Source organism: Amblyomma maculatum, chromosome 9, assembly GCF_055883805.1.
Source record: "Amblyomma maculatum isolate TAMU_Amacu chromosome 9, ASM5588380v1, whole genome shotgun sequence".
NCBI classification, from domain to species: Eukaryota; Metazoa; Arthropoda; class Arachnida; order Ixodida; family Ixodidae; genus Amblyomma; species Amblyomma maculatum.
This window is the reverse complement of record NC_139352.1, coordinates 4998926-5018085: the sequence shown is the minus strand read 5'-3', so window position 1 is coordinate 5018085 and position 19160 is coordinate 4998926. Positions and strand designations below refer to the sequence as shown.

General features: G+C 43.9%; 1 protein-coding gene across 1 annotated transcript in view; it reads left to right on the top strand.

Moving 5' to 3' along the window:
- Positions 1-19160, top strand: part of RtcB (RtcB RNA ligase) — a 29850-nt gene that overhangs the window by 2271 nt on the left and 8419 nt on the right. Inside the window, exons 4-10 of the mRNA XM_084577966.1 lie at positions 1575-1674; positions 5357-5513; positions 6205-6254; positions 9809-9915; positions 11360-11519; positions 16191-16366; positions 17925-18113. Coding sequence (XP_084434092.1) covers positions 1575-1674; positions 5357-5513; positions 6205-6254; positions 9809-9915; positions 11360-11519; positions 16191-16366; positions 17925-18113 — 939 coding nt within the window. The remainder of the gene's footprint in view (positions 1-1574; positions 1675-5356; positions 5514-6204; positions 6255-9808; positions 9916-11359; positions 11520-16190; positions 16367-17924; positions 18114-19160) is intronic.

Here is a 19160-nt window from a genome sequence, read left to right as displayed (position 1 = left end):
CTACGGCATCTCTCATAGCCTGAGTTGCTTTGGGACATTAAACCCCACAAACACAAACCAAACCGAAAGAGGAAGTGCAAGCACAAGATGCAGTGCTGACACTGCTGGACATTTGCTGGCATTGTAGATATGCAAGAGAGTTTGTTCTAGGTGAGATAAATGGAATAAAGAAGTTCACACTGACATAATAAAGCATTAGGCTCATTGTCATAAGGCATAGCCATAGTTTCCTGTGCTAAATGACCATTTTGGCATGGTAACATAGTATGCTTCAAACTGTTTCATAGGGAAATGAATCAAAATCCTGCTGGCAGCCACACATGAGCAGTTCACAACTCACTGCGTTTCCAAGAAAAATTCGATGTGTGCGTGTGTTAAGGGGAGCTGTGAGGCTGAAAGTGTGATAAAATTTTTGATAACAGATCAGTTGAGGGAGATCTTGGTGTCAAAACTTCAAGCAAGAATCGCTGAAGCGAATGAATCTGACAGTATGGTTTGGGACTTAGTCGAATGTGGTACTAAGGTTAGCATAGCAGGGATCATATGCTGCACATGCAAACTAAATTTTTGAATGCCTAAGTGGTTGAACAGTTACGCATGTAAGAAATTTTGTGGATGAGGGCCGAAGGGAGCTTGCAACTAAAGTATTGTAAAACTTCATCGGCTGAATTAGTGATGTGATAAATGTGACATGAAAAAGTTAGCTCTTTACTAAAGTGAATACCAAGGTACTTGTAGGAGTCATCTGATGTAATATGTAAGAAAACGTGGAAGTTTTAGTACCATATAATCATGTAAGCTAGGTGATGTAACCACAGTCTTGGACATGCAAAAGGCCTTCTTCAAGACAGTGATGTTAGATTGTGTATTTATTGTGCCGTAGTTCACGCAGTCATCGGCAAAGAGTTCGACATTAGAACCCTGATCAGAAGAGTCAATCATTTATGCAGATTATAAATAGAAGAGGGCTGTGGGGAACACAAGTCCATACAGGGGAGAGTGATGAGCAATGTAACATGAGCAGGTTAATAGCAGTCAGTTAAAAAAGCCTGACTTCCGAAGGAATGTAGATTTAGGAATGACAAATTGATAATTAAATGCATGTGAGGGAATTTGTCATGACTTTATCACATATCTTTTCATAGTCTAGGAATATGACATCTAGGAATGTTATGAAGAAACATGCATGTATGTTGTGTTGTGAAGGAAGCGAACAAATTGTGTATCACAGAAACGACCTTTGTGGAAACGATATTGGTTAGGATGAAAAAAAAACGTGTTTGCAGACCTTTAACATGACACATATCTCCACGGGCTTGAATCAGTTCTGAATCCTTTCCTTCCCTTTTGCAACCAGTCTTTCTCTAGTATAGTGGCTTAATGTCAGATTATTGCGCATTTGGCAAAGGCTACTGGATGATTCAAACTTCTTTTGGGCAAGGACGTAATGCAGAGCCCATGTGATGACAACCCATTATATGACAGTAGCCTTCTGAAAATTGAATGACAGTTCCTTGAGCTTTCATATGAACTTGGCCTAGTATAAATTCATTCCCTGCTCTCTTCTCTCCCAGCACTCTATAGGCCTGCCTGACATTCACTCTGGCTATGGCTTTGCAATTGGCAACATGGCAGCGTTTGACATGGATGACCCCAAGGCCATCGTCTCGCCAGGTAATTTCTGCACTGTGGTAAATTGCTTGCTGTGGATGTGTTTTTCTACTCAGAGCAACTGGCAACAATCGTGCTTTTGGTAGAGAAAAATTCTCATAAAAATATTATTGTAGTGCAACCTCATGGCCCATTTGCCTCTTACTGTTGCTAGCAGATGGAGCACGCGTGTACCTGTTTGTATACCTGCAGGCTTACCTACAGTACCTGCATACTTGCAGACTTCCGCAAACTTGCATTCTATAAACCTTTGCTGGCAATACTACATGTCAAAATGAACCATATTGGACAGTTTATGTTTGCTTGTCTCAAGGTGATCTGAAAGTGTTTCCAATCTGAGTTCAGTGATCATCAGTTCTTTCACTCACTCATCCCTGAGCCCTTGTGACAAGGGTGCAATGCAGAAAGGAATGTTTTAGCTTGGCGTGGAACTGTAGAGTGCTACCACTATAACCTGGGTGTAATGAAACTTTGTACAGCAAATTTCCCGTTATTATGAAGTTCCTAGATTCCTTGGCGCTGCCTATTAAGGTGCCTGTATATTGCAGCGTTTGACTTTGATGTAACGATCTCGCTACGTGGCTATCTGCGGTAGTGTTGCATGACATACATATTCGTTTGCTCGATTCTTGAAGCATCAGGCTGCTGGATGATTAAGACTTTTGGGCAAGGACGTAATTCTGAGCTGAAGCATGCTGACAACCCATCTTATGACAGCAGCTTTCCAGGATTTGCTTCGCTGAGACTTGCATGCTGCTCAAATTCCGCTTTTCACATCACATTAGTCGAGCACATGCCTGTAAAGTATGAGGAAGAATTGAGCAGGGGTGGAAGTACTGCTCCATTTGCTCCATTCTGCTCCAAACTGCTTTTGCTGTTCCATCCTGCTCCAAAACGCAATATTGCTCCAAAACTGCTCCAAACAGCTGCCTCAATGTTCTGCCGTCAAATTTAGCAGAACACTGGTTTTTGCTGCACAGGGGATTATTAATGATAATTCCTCTAAAAATGTGATTTGATGCAATTTGATTAAGTAAACTGTAAGGAGCACACTGGTGTAGTGGCATGCTGTGTGTTATGTGTACACGCTCTAGGGGCCACTTTAGTCCAAACAAAGGGCAGCACAATGATGGCAGAGTTACCTTCTCCAAACCTTTTGGATTGTCAGTGGTGAGAAAAGTGAGCACAGCAGCTACGGCGGGTATCTTAAACTATTAGGAAAGTTATCTGACAACATAGTACAACTTGATTTGTTCTAAGTGTTCAGCTGTTTACACAAGCAGGTACTTCACTATCACCCTTCTTTGTTAGTAACAAACATGTCAAACCTACTTGAAGCATAAAGAGGTGACACCAAAAAGATGCCGTTCACTAGACATGTTCTCAAGGGGATTCGGAAGCCATACGGGCCTACGTTTGAATTAATGAAGCACCTGATTCATTCAGGTGAAAACATGGTGAGCCACTGGCAAAAGGCTCTGAAGCAAAAGAATCTGAATGAGGAAAATACCACCCTTGAGTACTGTCTATCCTACCTGAAGGTGCTACTGAAAGTGTCATGGAACTTTTCAGCACAGGCATATGTTTAAAATGAATATGTATGACTATGTGGTTTTCATTGATGCCAACTCCAAACTAGTGGTGGTACTTGAGCACATCAGTGGTGGACTCCACGTTTATTTGTCTTAACTTTTCAGATGTGCAGGTTTAGTCAGCAAGGTATTGAGAGTTGAATATAAAGGAATCAAATCGGGTATTTTGGTATCTCAGGAACAGTAACTTACAATTATTGAAGGCGTTTGACTTTAGAAACATGCTCCAAAACATAATTCGAATGCTCCAAATTCTCGTTTTATTGCCAAATAGGCTTTTTACTTCTCCCTGAGCTGCTTCCATCCCTGATTGTGTGGCGTTGGCATGAGAACATGTTGTTTGCTAATTGTTTCAAACTTGTTTCTTATCATTTATTCTTCCTCAGTGACGGAATCACTCTTCCAAGTGTTAACATCTCTGACCTGATCATGTGCACTTTGCTGTGTTTTTGGGCAAACATTTATTTGTCAGGCTTATTGTTGCATTTGCTTCTCTATTTTGCTGGGATTGTTTGCAAGTTCTCTTGTCGGCCAGTATTCTAGTATGTAGTGCACTATAGCATCTCTGGTGTCTCGTTTGTCTCGTCTTTATTGGCACTGCCATGCTTTAGATTCAGTTGTAAGTCAGCCCACTACATCGAATTTTCAAATTTGAAGAAATAGGTAGATTTAACAGTCGTGTAAACGTTGTATGCCAATAATTAGGATTATCAGAACTATTTTATAACTTTGAACACAAAGTGGTCTTTGCTGAAAAGATTTTTTGGTTTGAAATGTACCATCTTTTGCCCAAATATTAATTGGCTCAGCTGCATGACACTAGAGCCAGCAGAATTTTGGAAGTTGTCAGGTGCACAGAAATGCCCAACTTCTGCTCACTAAAAGTAACAGCATTTATTTTTAAAAGCTAATCGGAAACTTAAAAATACATATACATATTTTTTTACATTTAGCTATTTCGATGTGCACAGATTACCTTTACGGTGGTAGTGGAATGGGTGGTAGTGTTGATGGCAATTGAGTTCACTGCAAAATGGTGACACAGCTGTTAGCCAGCACTAGTACATAATCTAGGAAGTCCCAATGACCACTTGAGACTGCCCTTGTGATGCAGGCATCTCTTTACTTACCCCTGTAATGGCTGAATTGTTTCAGAAAAAGTCTTAAATGGTCAGATCATTCTATTGCTGATTTTGAACAGACAACATGGGTGTAGATGGAAAAAGAAATAAATAAAATTATGGACAAAATCTCAGGGACAGCATCATTTGGAAGTGTAAAAGTGTCCATTATTTTTAAGGAGTATGGCTGCAGCTGGAACTAGGGAAATTTATTGTCGTCATTCTTCGAAAACAGTTGTCATCTAATTCAGACTTGGTGTGTGGAGTCAGACCCAAGTTGGCAAAAGGCGTCACTGCCAGTGTCGACAGTAGACATAGTGTGCAGTTATAACATCTTGTTACCAAGCATCTGAACAACTCTGAGGAATTTCTGTAAACACAGAACAATAACACCTCTTGAGCTTCGATAACAATTTAAGGAGAGCACTAATAAAGATAGAAATTAGCATTCGCTAACACATTGAACCTGGATAGCAGTAATACCTGATGAATGCCAATAATAAAATAAAGAAACGTAAATTAACATATAAGTCTTTATTTGTGGCCCTTTGCAAGAGAGTGCCAGTCAAAATCAGCTTTTGCACACCTCAGTTGTGGTCATGCGGGCAAATTGAAACCATGAAAGCTCATCCCTGTAAACAGTGCAGCACGCTGAAGATCAGCGTCGGTCCTCTTTTTCTCCTCGGGACAGTATTAGAAGTATCTTTTATAACGCATCTTGTAAATCCTAGAGGTAGCAGCACGAATGAGTAATGTAGCTTAAGGGGGCACTAAATTGTCAGCACCATTCCCGTACTGCAAAACTAAGGCGTGCCAGACGGAAATTCACCACCATAGATGTGCAGCAAAAATTGTCGAAGGGTTATTCGAGGCAGTTTTTAATGGCACCATTTTTTGCTGCGGCCGTGCAAAATGTTCTACAAGCCTTGCGCGTTTAGTTTGTGGGTGCACCTGAGCCGAGGTTGTGCGCAGGCGGTGTGGGCTTTGACATCAACTGTGGCGTCCGTCTCCTGCGAACCAACCTGATGGAGAAGGACGTGTTGCCCATCAAGGAGCAGCTGGCACAGAGCATGTTTGACCACATTCCAGTAGGTGTAGGGTCCAAGGGCATCATTCCCATGAATGCCAGGTGTGTGGCCTGCTTGACCATTCGGTTGCACAAACCGCACATATTTTGGCAAAGATGTCCCAAAGGGAGTAGGGGTTCCCTTTAATTATTTACTAATTATTTACCGACTAAAGGGGCAGTTACGTGCATCTGTTTTCAGTTAGTCTTGTTTAATGTTGGTGTGCTCGGCAAGGCTTTTTTGGGGTCGTTCAGCTAGGGAATAAGGTTGGTTGATGTCCCAGTGGTGAATATATTTACGGAACAGCATGAAAACAGGGTGGTAGGTACTTGCCATATAGGATATTTGTTAGCAGTAGGGAATAAATAAGGTGAATAAAAGTTGTAGCTGCGATTTGTATCTGCGTTTGTCCTTCTCTTCCTTTTTTTATGTGTGTATGTGTGTGTGTGCGTGCACGTGCATCTTTGTTTTTGTTTAATATTTGGAACCCAAAAGTCACCTGAAATGTACATTTTCTTCAAGTCATGGGGAGAGAAATTTTTGGCACCCATTCTGTGCATTTTACCATGGCCATAAAAATTTCGACTTTCGTTTTGCTGCTGGATGATTTGAAAAACCTTGGGCTTGGACGTAATTCAGAATGTCCTTTGCTGACAAGTCAGTATATGACAGCAGAGCTTTCTTCATTTAATGTTTTGTGCCTTCAGTTTAACGGGTGTGCTTATTTCAGATAGTTGTTCTGTTTCCTTGCAGAGACCTTGAGGAAGCTTTGGAGATGGGCATGGACTGGTCATTGCGAGAAGGTCAGTGCCACCTCTGTTTTATGACATGGAGCCCCGAGGTGATAAGCAGTTCGAAGCTGACTTTACAACTTAGGTGTGTGTTGATGCCGCATTCATTTTTATGCCTTGTGACACTATTGATCATTCAGGTAGTTCACAGAAACGTCCACATAGACGAAAGCTTTTTTGTGAACATTGTCTTCTGCAGTCTCAATATCCTTCAAGAGGAAAAGTTCAGAAAATCACGGTAAAATCAATGCAGCAGAACCACCCACGCTGCCTTGTGATTTGCACTGCCCAATGTTGCAAACATTCATCCTTTCCTTCCCTATACCTTGCTGCATTTATATACTTTTTCTTTATTTTTACATTCATAGCCAGCTATACCCCTCACAATCAAAAAATTTATTTTCTTTATTTATTCAGTTGATTTCAATATATCGAATTATTGCTGATGTTGAACTCTCAGGCCTAGACTGCTACATCCAGATGCCTTTTACCGTAACCATTTTTATTTAAGATGTTTTTACTATAAATTAAAATTCACAGTTGTCTATTGAAGGCAAAATGGGACATTAGTGTCATTTTGCCATAACAGAGTTTTTACTATAGCAAGGTTCTAGTGTGCATGAAGTAGATACACTGCTGTTGATAGAAGGAAGAAAATTTGAAATAAAAGAACACGACGCACAAAAAAGAAAGCTTACTGACTAAATGAATCTATAACATGGGTGGGAAACTTCATACCATTTTTCAGTTGAATCCGAACGTCAGCGTAAGTTCCTCTTTTTTTTTTTTCTTTTTTTTAGGGGCAGGAGGAAGATGGACTAGAATATTGTATTGTCATAGCAACAGCATCCAGCAAAAGAAGGTTTCATCTCTGAGCAGGATTCAAATCACTGTTGGCACACAAACAGGGCAGCTTCATTCCCCAATGCCTTACACAATCTGACCATCACTGCTGCTTCGTATGGTGTGTGTAGCTGCATAAATTATTTGTTGGTATTCCAACTTAAGCTGCCATGCATTTAGTACATTTTCAGAGAGGTACATTTATTGCAAATGCTTGGCTTTAGCATGCAACAGTTTGGAGGACTTGGCATGGTGACGCATACATTTTGGGAATGATTGAAGGTGATTACAATCCTATTCTACCGTTCCCATGGCTGTCTGAGATCAAGTTCTTGCTGACTGTCCTGCTAGTCAGTTTACAGTTGTGTCCTGTTATATGGAACCCAGAAAGTTCAATTTATTGGACATACCGAATATGCAGATTATTCCCTTAAATGTAGTGTGTAAGTAGGAAAGTTGCATAGTATATAGAAGCGCAATTTAGCCAGTTTTCGCATGAAGCCTTAAAAATGTAGTTCAGAACGGAAATTAACTTTTTCCATACCGCGCCGATTTTGAACCTTTCCGCGTTGCCCACGGACACGCTATACTATGTAGCTTGTAGTCGGATATCTAAACTTTCGATTTTGATGCTGTTTACATTTTTCACGTGAGGTGGATATTTTTGAGTGCGTTCTGAACACGCAGCATCGTTGGAGTCGCATGCGATAATGGTGGCGTCCACGTCGACGACTTCACGCTATCTATTGATCGATTTTATCAATGACCCAAGCAGCAGCGACTCTGAAGATGCTGCCAATTATCGTCAGATTTCATTTCCGACCACGATGACGATGGAAACCAGCCCGGAGCACCGGCGACCGTCCCCCGCCGGTGCTCCGATGACTTCGCGCGCACATTCGCGCGGGGGGAAGGGGGGGGGGGGGATTTTTTGGACAGAAATACCGCATAAACGCGTGTAAAGGCCACATGTTTTTTGTTCCAGATTTGAGGGGCAATTTTACGGGTGTGGCCCATACATGCGACATACAAAAAAAAAGGAAAAAAGAATTCAAGTAAGAACAGACTAATCAGTGAATGTGCAGAGTTTACCATTCAATTGTCACTCGAGGAGTCAGAAGGCTCCAAGCTGGTGCTGTGCTCTGATGCACGTTCACCTCACAAGTTGTCGTCTTTAGTCCCGTCTAAACTGTTTGAAATCCTTGTCACCTTGAAACCACGAGATACAATTTTCGTAGACATGGAGTTCCAGGCGGATAAAACCCAGCCAAGCACAGTTGCGAGCAGCAATTCATGAACGGTAATTCACAAAAAAATAAAGCAGAGGCACGCACACAAGAGCCGAAACTATGGCATGCGACCATGCCAACCACACTACCACAACTCATGTGTCTTTGACAATCGCAAAACAAAGCCGGAGTGGCAGGGGCTGGCGATACCGATGCAGATATGGATTGCGGAAGCTCGCGGCAGAGGGAAAATATGATGACGATGACCCGTGATGTCGGGCACCATCCGTGGGCTACATCTGGAAGCTCCTGTGCTTTTGCATTTTGAAGGCCATTCTCGCATGGACTGTGGAAAGTTTGGGTGCAGCCTTTATATGGATGTTCTTGTTTTTTTTTTAATATTTGCTTCAGGAAATAAGGGGTGTGGCCCTTACACGCGTCTATACGGTAGAGGCCAGCAGTATTGTGGAGATTTCTTTTTGGTGCAGAGTTCATCTTTTCACTCCGTCATTGGTACACACAGGCTTGCAGTCAAACCAGCTGCCCCTTTAATGCTGTGAAAGGTGCCATCTTGAATTGCAGCGCGGTCAGTCGGTCAGACTGCCATGGACAGCCTTTTGTTCCCCATTGTTGCCACTTTTCACATTCTTTGTTATCAGTGCAACTAGATTTCAAGAACGCACAAGTCAGTGTGTGAGATCACATTGAAATTGGGGCAACAGCGCTGTTGGCCAGGGATTAGATGACGGCATCTGTAGTCCAAGGCAGTCAGAGGGGGAAGTGGGAGGTGCTTGCTTTCACATGCTTCTTTTTGCAAGTTCCCATGTTTCCACACAAACGCATTTGTAGCATGACTTGTGGTCGCATCACACAATCTGGTACTGACAATGTGACGTGGTGCAGACATGGCAAAAGTGTGACTCCAGCTCACATAGAATCAGATGTCATTTGCAAACGTTAACATGAGAAGCAGCAATGTTCACTACTCTTTAGGCCAGTTTTTCATGGCAAAGAGTTTTCCTGGTATTCGGATGACTTCCCACATCCCACTGAATCGGATAACTTCTAGGCAAAGATGTGATGGTAGCACACCTCTGCTGATGAGATTATCGTGGTCTCCCCAAATGTCTCAAGTGGCGCATGCTACAGTCCAGAAGTGGTCAGTTTCTTTTTAATCCTTGGGGAACTCCAATACCTTTCAAATGGGTTTGATGCATTGGCCTTGATTCCTTCCTGTCTAACGCGCATTAAAGATCGTGCCCCCTCCTTTGAAGAATTCTAAAATTCAATTGAGGAGTGACTGTAGTGCTACAGTCTGCTACAGACAAATTATAGTAGGATAAAGTGCTTGGGGAACCCGAATAGCACTCCCAAGGAACCTGTTTTGAGGACCCATGATTTAACCAAAGTCTCGGCTGTGTGCATTAGTGTGTGTGTGGGGCATCAGCCATCCAGCAGGCTGTGATCAGATGTGTTGTGCTTTTGATTGGACAGGTTATGCTTGGGCTGAGGACAAGGAGCACTGTGAAGAGTATGGACGAATGCTGAATGCTGACCCTGCCAAGGTTTCCATGAAGGCCAAAAAGAGGGGCCTGCCCCAGGTGAGGAGCAACGCCAGCCAGATTTTCCATTGTGAGATGCAATTGCGGTTTGAATGCTGAATGATTTGAAACACATTGGGCTTGGACGTAATACAGAGGAACCTCTGTTGACAGCTCTCTGTATATGACGGCAGCATCGGTTCTGTTTATCACATTCAAGTGTCAAATCTCGCCTGTTAATGCAGTTGAGTCCAGATCTACTTAACCTATGTATTTCAGAGTATTGGCTGTCGAACCCAAAGACTGTCCAACTGAATATTCTGTACAGAAAGCAGTGTTGTATACCAAGCTCTGTTTTGCTATTCATTAGATTATACTGAACAATGTACCACAACTTTGCAAACTGGCTCTTCTCCTAGTGTTGATCTCTTCTCATGCATGGGTCAGGAGGCCTTCGGTCTGTTCGCACTCATTTTTCACTCCATGTTGCTGTCATGTGGTGAAGCCCACCTAAATAACCTAAATCCATTGGCAGCCCTAGCCTTGTGCCTCTCTGCCGCAAGTTTTGCCGCAACTAAAATTTTAGTGGGAATATTTTATATAGAAGGTAGGCAGTAGCCAGTTCCAGAGCATCGTCCACTGCGGCTTCACTGCAATGCATGTTAGGCCCAGCAAGCACCACTCTGCGAACACACCAGCGAGCGTTACTTATAGTATTACATTTCCCACTGTGCTTTATGTAGGGTCTCTTGTGTGGCTCTTTCGTTGGAGGTTGGTACGGCTCCTTGTTGCCAGAAATCTGTTGAAAAGCACCACCGAACTCATGCATTGTAGCTTTCCAAAGGCTCGGAACTGCACACAATGGCCTTCTAAATTGAGGATACATTGTGCAGATTTTTCATCTTCCGAAGTTTAAGAGTTACACGCTTTGCTGGCATCATTTTAGTCTCGTTAGAGAGATCGCGATGCCGGCCATTCCCGTATTTTGGTTGGCTGCCATGAATGAGCCCTAGAAGCAGAAAGCAGAGAAAATCGTGCAAAGTGCATGTTGATATCAGCCTCCAAAATCATGTGACCTTGATGACTGATTGGCTGACAGCGTTAACAGCTTATGGCCTGGCGCCATTTTAAGTTGGTTGCATCGTTCGGTCTAGCTGACTAGCGCCATTCTCTTGTCACGACCACAGCGCAATATGCGGAATATTTGTACTCTTGCATTGTTATTGACCTCAATTGAATTAAACGTTAGAGATAAGAAGTACACCAGGGACGCTGCACTGCCACACCCTGTTATCTGCACAGGCAGAGAAGCGACATTCTGTGATGGCCCACTGATGGCATAGCTGGTTATGCTTGTTGTGTCAGCAAGAAACAAGCATGATGAAAATTTGGTTTGAGTCTGGCCATAAACAAACCAGAATGGCCCTACAGAGGGAGGGTTGCCCACCCGTTACGTTAACCCGGATTACATTTGGGGTGCCTTTTCTCTGCTTGTGCATGTCAGCTGGGTACCTTGGGTGCTGGCAACCACTATGCGGAGATCCAGGTGGTGGACGAAATCTACGACAAGAATAACGCAGCCAAAATGGGCATCGAGCGCTGCGGTCAGGTGTGCGTCATGATCCACAGTGGCAGCCGGGGTTTCGGACACCAAGTTGCCACAGGTGAGGTGCTAGTTTTGTGTGAAATGAAGAGTTATGAACTAATAGCTCCATCAGGCTTACAAAGTAATCGCATTCAGCTTCTGCAAAGCCTGTTGGGGTATGAACAGCCATTGTGTCACGCTATCATGTTATGCGCTCACCTGACTTTGATGCAGAACCGGTTTAGCAGTTTTCAGGACTGACTATGGCGTCTGTCAAGACACAGGTGCGCTGTTCTGCATTTCTGCGGGAGAGTGGAATCCACATTAAGATATCTGACCGCGTGCACAGGGTTTTTGCTGCTGGATGATTTGAAGCACTCTTGGGCTTGGACGTAATGCAGAGAAGTCTGTGTTGACAACCCATATTTATGACAGCAGCTTAACCTTGGTGCCAGCATCGTATCTTTGCTTATTGACTGCAGCTGTGTTCCAGGCAAGGTGCTGTGTATTAACTGAAGAAAGGAGGAGGAGAATATAAGCAAATAGGGAGCGCGGGTAAAAGTAGAGGTGTGCGAATGTTGAAATTTTCAAATATGAATCAAATGCGATTATCGGGGGGAAAATGCCTTTGAATACTGAATATCTGCTTACTGAAAAAGAAAAATTAAACAGCTAGCATCGTCTCTATTGCTTGTTTTGAAATTCACTTTGCAACTGCACTAGAATTGCACACAAGTGTACACCCTGCCAAAAAATCCAGTATAAATATTACATAGGTTCCATGTACTGAATTTTTGTAGAAGTAAGACCTGCATGAAACCGGATGGAGCTGTCATATCACCGCTGAGTGCAGTAAACGTTCGATTCGGCCTTCAAGGAACCAGATAAATGTCCGAATCAACTGAAAACTCGAAATATTGAGTGGGCCTGGAAAAAAAACTTGACTGTTTGCATCACAGTAATTTTATCTGATGGCACCTGAACGATGGTTGCCTGCATTTAAGATGAAACCGAAGGAAGAACAATGTTCCTCTCATTGATTATCAAGTGCTTCGCTTTACGCACTCTGCCGGGGAAGCCCCTTTCCACAAAACTACCCCGTCGAATTTTGAGGTTGCTTCACTGCACAGCCCATACATTCAGGCAGTGCGGAGAAAATTCGAAAACTTTTCGGTTTATGCGATCATTTTTCAATATTCGAAAAATTGCGAGCGAATATCAGTTCTTCGAATACAAACACAGGTCGGATAATGGACGTATTCGATTCTATTCTAAATTTCAAATACTAGCATGCCCCTAGGTAAAAGTTTTCTTGCGACTTCGCATCACAGGGGCAAATGGCATTCGTGGTGGAGACAGCACCATGCGAGGCAGTTGGGGTAGGCACCCGGGAGACTGAATCTGAATCTTCCAAGAGCGCACAGTTGCGGCTAGGTCAGAGCCCGCCTTTTAGTCCCTTCTCTGGGTTGCGTGGTGCTGTCAGTGGTACTGAGTGCCCCACTGGAACATGAACCAAAACTGCTCGTGGCCCTCTTGTGTATTCTGGGCTCTAGGAGGTGACTTATGAGAGTAGTTAATTCGTATGCAGATGGGCCACACTGTAGGAAATAGACTTGCGTGTTGTTTGCCTGGCTAGTTTGCACTGGCATTCACTCCTCCAGATGACTGGTAGGTAGTACCGCGAGAGCAGCTTCAAATATTAGCCTCAGGGCATGCACGCACTGTGGAATCGAAAACTACATGCCCATGCAGATTTGCCAAAAGTGTGAAAAGTAGTGTGAAGTGCCATTTTGCTCCTGATCTTTGCTGGCCTTGTAGCATGTTTAAACAGTGTTATATGTCGAGTTGGAATATTGATCGACCCCCTTACCGTGAAGTGACAAAAAAAAATAATGAAACAAGAAAAGAAAGTGGAGAAGCGCATATATTTACAACATCGGCTGTGTCCCTGCATCACCGGAGCTACGATCTCACTCTAAGCTTTCAACAGCGTTGTAAGAAGACGACTCCTTGCTGCTCGCCACCTCCGAGAGTGTGTCATCTAGTTTCATCAAGCGTGTTGCTTCCGCAGCATTTCTTGAAAGGTTGCATGTGTCGAACGAAAGAGTGCACGCAGAGATAAATGCGCTTGCGACGAGGGGGGGGGGGGGGGGGGGGGGGGAACGGGACAATGCCAGCGACTTCAGGATGTCTAACGTTTTTGCTGTCTGTTCACGAGCAGGCACGCCACTTGTCGCCAGATTGTGCCTCAAATTCTGCTAAAGACCACTATATAAAACAAAAAGCAACTTTAGCTTGTTTTTTTTTTTTTTTAAAGAAATGACCTATATTCTGGTTTATACAGTACTTCATGGCTGTAAGTTGCGCGCACCCCACATTGAGATCCCGCTGGGAATTGCAAAACAAGGTCCGGCGGCAGTACGAAGCAGGGGCATGTGAAGTGCATTTTCGCAGTGAAATATTTTTGAATGGTGCCACTTTTATCGCAATTGGTTAATTCAGAAGCCTAGTTAATTCGAGCATACCTTATGCTCCGAATGACTTCGAATTAGCTAGATTAACTATCTAGAAAGTAACTAGCCTGCATGAAAACAGTTTTTTATTTTACTTTCAATAAGGGCACTATGCTTCTCTGGAATTTGTAAGGTTTTCTGGCCCTTACTACAGCTGGCATGCATGAAACATCCTAAACACTTCGGGATTGTTCTCTGTCTGAGCAGATGTTAGTGGATGGGGGCAGCAGCAAAAATGTAGGGTCCACAGAGCAGGCAAAGTTTGCTCATGCATGCCTGCCTCTACATAATTCTAGCGCCAGCTGCTTTTATTGTGCACAGTTCTCGTCAGTTGGGGCATAGAAAATGCCTTTTTTTAAAGGCAGCAGGGCGAAAGCCAAGGCTTGAAATTTGATGTGCAACGGTTACCATGCCATGTGTTAATTCTTGCACTTCTGTCCATTTGCACAGTGTCAATGTGCATCAGCAATCAACAGCCTTAATGTTCAGGCGGTTGTACAGATGTCAACAAAATGTGTATAATGAGCGACCGAGAATTAGAACAGAATGGGAGAAAAATAATGATTATTTTCATTGGCATATAAACTAAAGCTGTCGCGTGCCAAATGTAAAAGAAAATAATGTTTATTGCTGCGCATTTCAGGTACAAAATATTAAACAAAGCCCAAGGTGGCGGCAATCGGCCGGCTGCAGCACGGTGACTTTTGTTGCCGGCATTTATGGCTGCCGTGACGCTTTTGAAAGCAGATTTTATCGCATTTCTTGACCGAATTCAGCTTTAATAATTTGAAATGTGCAGGTCCTCAAAAGGATAAACATTCCGAAAATGAGTTTTTCTCAAAATCGATTTTTGACCATTTACAACCGTTCTAAGACCCGCGTCTCGTCTTAACTCCATGGCTGTTCTCTTTAGGAATTTTCGCTACTGTAAGTCAACTAACTTTATTTCTCTTGGAAGAAGGCAGCAGAGCAGATGTGTGACCAACTAGCTCATCGTTCAACTCTATTATAATTTTATTTTCCAGCTGATTGCGCATTTATCAACAATCTGAAAGTTTGCAGCTTGACGCAGTTTCCTTTATGGCCACGAGCGCCGCCACTATACACCTAGGTACGGCCGGTCTCAAGGGGGAGCGCGCTAAGAGAAGCGCTCTCCCTCGAGACCGGCCGTGACCTAGGTACTTCGCATCGAGGCACCCTATATACACCCGAATTTTGACCAATCAAAACCGCCGTTTTTTGATACATGGGGCCTATAGGAAATTTCGCAAGTGGTAGTATCAAAGAGCTCTGCTGAGGCTGGCGTCAGTGCGCTTCTATTTTTCAGTAAACTTGCGACGTTTTTACCCGCCATTAACACTAATAACCGCCTTTCACTATTGTAAACTGCAAAATATGATTAATAAATAGCTTTTTGTTTTGAATTATTTGTCTATGCTCATTATCATCAGCAGCTACATTTTTGAGCCTCTTCACTCATCAGGGGAAAACCCGGAAAAGTAAGGGATTTTGAAAATTGTGGTTTGCTAGACACCCTGGTGTTATTCACGCAGTGTTGATCTGGGTGTACAGTGCCTGTGGCATGGTGGCAGCTAGCGCTGATGGGATATAGGGTCCTACTTTGGCCGGTCTGCTTTCAGTATGCTGCCTGCCAGCATACTGGCAGCACATCACGGATACGGCAACCACAACCGCCTTGCCAGGTGCCAAAAAAGGGGATGTACTTTTACTGAAGTGACTAACTTCACATGCCGCTTCATGGCCGCGGGTGTGTGGACAAATATCTGGCAGGATCGTGTCGGAGTTGGCATTCCGTGCCCCGTGTTACAGGTGCCTCTGGAGTTGAGACTTGCATCAAACCTGCAGCAAATGGCATTTTGGGAAAAGCCACGGCTAGTCATGAGAAGACCCATTTTATTACTGGTGCACTGTAAATGCAGTAATGTCATAATTGAAATTGTGGTACAGTGGATTTCTGTGTCGCCTTCAGCAGTGAAACAGTTCACATCAAAGCCACCGCAAGGATTTGATCAGCCAGGCTGGCTTCACTGCATGGCAACCGGTGCATTGAACACATGCCAAAGGCCACTTGTTTTCCTTAGGTGTAAAAAATTTATTAATGTTGGTAGAGGAGGCCTAAGGGAGAGGAGAGGAACCTGGGCATTCAGGGCAACGGTGGGCATTCTACTAGAGTGGTGTTGAAAGGCAGGGGACCATCCTGTGTTCTGTGTGTGCAGATGCGTTGGTGGCCATGGAGAAAGCCATGAAGCGGGACAAGATTGATGTCAACGACCGGCAGCTGGCTTGTGCCCTAATCCGCTCAGCCGAGGGGCAGGACTACCTCAAGTCTATGGCAGCCGCAGCAAACTTTGCATGGGTCAACCGCAGCAGCATGACTTTCCTCAGCCGACAGGTGAGGGCTTTTAACTCCTCCCCCCCATTGAGTAGAGAGGGTGCTGCATCTGCATTTAGCACCAATTTCTTTGCTTCAGTCTAATTCAGCACCCTGTCGTTAGACACAATATTCTCTGCCTGGTTTTTGCTATGGATTAGGCTCACTCCCGTTTTTTACCCTGTCAGAGACATAAAGAACTTAGGGGCGAATGCGTTTTTGGTTGCTTCATGCTGCTGTAGCTTGCTTCATTGACAAGTATGCTATGTATGCAAGTCTGTTCTCTTATTGCAAGCTTCATTTGTTGCTGCGCACCTGTTGGGCACATTAACAGCAGTTGTATCTTTACTGCCTTTTTTTTTTGTTTGTTTTGTTTTCTTTCTTTATTATTATTATTATTATTATTATTTGAAGCTGTCTCGGCTAACAGTAATTTTAGGGTTAAAGGGCCCCTGAAATGTTACTCAAGGTAAACTTCTAATGCCGGCAATTCATATAGGTGGTCTTTCTAAGTATTTGAGTCAGATTTGAAATTTTTACGTAGAGCCAATAATGTGCAAATAATGTTTAAAAAGTGCTCCTGACAACCGCTCGCAGCCAATTTGGGTGCAGTCTCGAACTGTTAAGGCCAACCATAGCCAAGTGTCTACGGGGAAATTGCAAATGGTACGCTAATGTACCGGCGCAGCGGTTACATTGACATTATTGAAGAGGCATCATTTCAGATCTGCATGAGAGTTTCTATGCAGCAGCCGCTATCACCGCCATGCCACCGCTACTGTGCTTCGAGCTGCCCAGCCCTATACCTGTGGGCCCCTTGCCTTTCCTATTCCAGTGAACTCTCTTTCAGCGCCTTCTCTTTCTCAACGCCCTGCGCCGCCTTCTTACCTCATCCGTGGCCACTTTATCTGTGCTTGCACACCATGGTCTGCGCCAATGGCTTATGGGAAAGGTCGGTTTAACTGCACTGAAAAGCTAGAGAAAAAAAACAATTCGCACTGTACGTTCTGAATATAATGCGAGGGGTGCTCTGAAGCACTGTCTCCTGGGCGAATTCAAAATTTTCAATAGGCTTTCTTTGCATTGCTTCGCACCCATAATTTTGCTATTCGCACAACTCTGTTGTTCAATCTCACAGCCCTTCATTATTGATTGAATTTGGGCACTAATCGTTCTGGGGCTGTGCATCTGTTTTTTCATGAGTGCATGCAGGAGAGGGGGTTAAGCGAATGTGCAGGGTCCCTGAGCAGCATCAGAAGAGCGTGATTTCGGGCTAGTTGGTTCTGCATAGTATATAAGAGAAATGCGCAACAACTTGGACAGGACACAGGAAGAAACACATACAACAGTTCACGAGCGCATGTCCTGTGTCCTGTCTAAGTTGCTGCGCATTGAGCGTTGAGCGCATGTCCTGTGTCCTGTCTAAGTTGTTGCGCATTTCTCATATATACTGAGCAGCATCTCGCAGAATTTGGTGTGCCCCCAGTTGAGAAGCCTGGAAAACTGAACGTGCACGTCTTGAGTGAGAGTGGTGGTGCCTGTTGCTTGACCCTTCTTTTAACTGCCTCATGTGGTGCAGGCGTTTGCTAAGGCTTACAACACAACCCCGGACGACCTGGACATGCACGTCATCTACGACGTGTCTCACAACATTGCCAAGGTGGAGCAGCACGTGGTGGACGGAAAGATGCGCACCCTACTTGTCCACCGCAAGGGCTCGACGCGGGCCTTTCCACCCCACCACCCGCTCATCCCTGTCGATTACCAGGTATGGCGGTGCAGGGTGAAAGAATGGGGTGAATAGGGGATGAATGCTTGTCTTGTTTACACTCCCTCTTTGTCACTATGCCCTGTCTGCCATGGCTTTCGTCATTGTCTCCAACCGGGTTATATCCACTGCAGGGCTGATAAAACCTCCTAAACTTTCTAATTGAGTGCTTGCATTCAAAGGTAGAGTGGACAAGATACTTTTTTGGGCGAGTTGGTAAACATCCATTGTTAATAAAAACGGTGAAAACACGACGTAACGAAGAGTGAACAGCTGCATAGCAAAAATGTGTCTTTCCTGTCCCGGGAGGTACCCGATCAAGGCCTGCGGAGCTTAGAGAAGCGGTCTTGGAGAACCTGCAATCGCAGCACCATTAAACGTGGAAAAATTCTGTGTTTACACCTAAATAACACAAGAGGAGAGTTTGAGACCTCGCAAAAATAAAATAAACATAGATTGTAATGTGATCACGTTACCACTGAGGGCTCTGAAAAAGTGACGACTGTTTGCAAAAATATCGGCGTAACGGATGCTTTGATATTATTTGAGGTAATACTTCTGAAATATGCGCGACGTCGACAGCAAAGCGTCCAAACTGTTAACACATGCAGTTTTCACGCAGCAGTGGCCGCTGTCATCGCTGCACCATCGTTGCTACCCAGTTTTGTGCCCATTTGGTTTTTTTTTATTCATTCCCTGCTCTGCTGAACTGTTTCAGTACCTACTCTTTCTCAATGATGCAAGCCACCTTTTTTCCACTTTCGTAGCCACCATCATTGCGACTTGTTCACAATGCCAAAAGTTGGCTTCTCCTGCCGAGCTTTGGGGGCAAAGGCCACTGTAGCCATCTTGAAGATTGGTGATAAAAGTTACTCATACCTTGGTTCAAAATAGTTGAATTGTGAAACCAACGAAGGAAGGGAAAAACACTCAATGATCCTGGATATTTCAAATAATTTCATGCAAGGCTATAGCAGTGTTGGTAGTGTTTATCAAACTTTTGTTCAGTGGAACATTCATCATTGTTAAAGTGCGTGCCATGCCTTC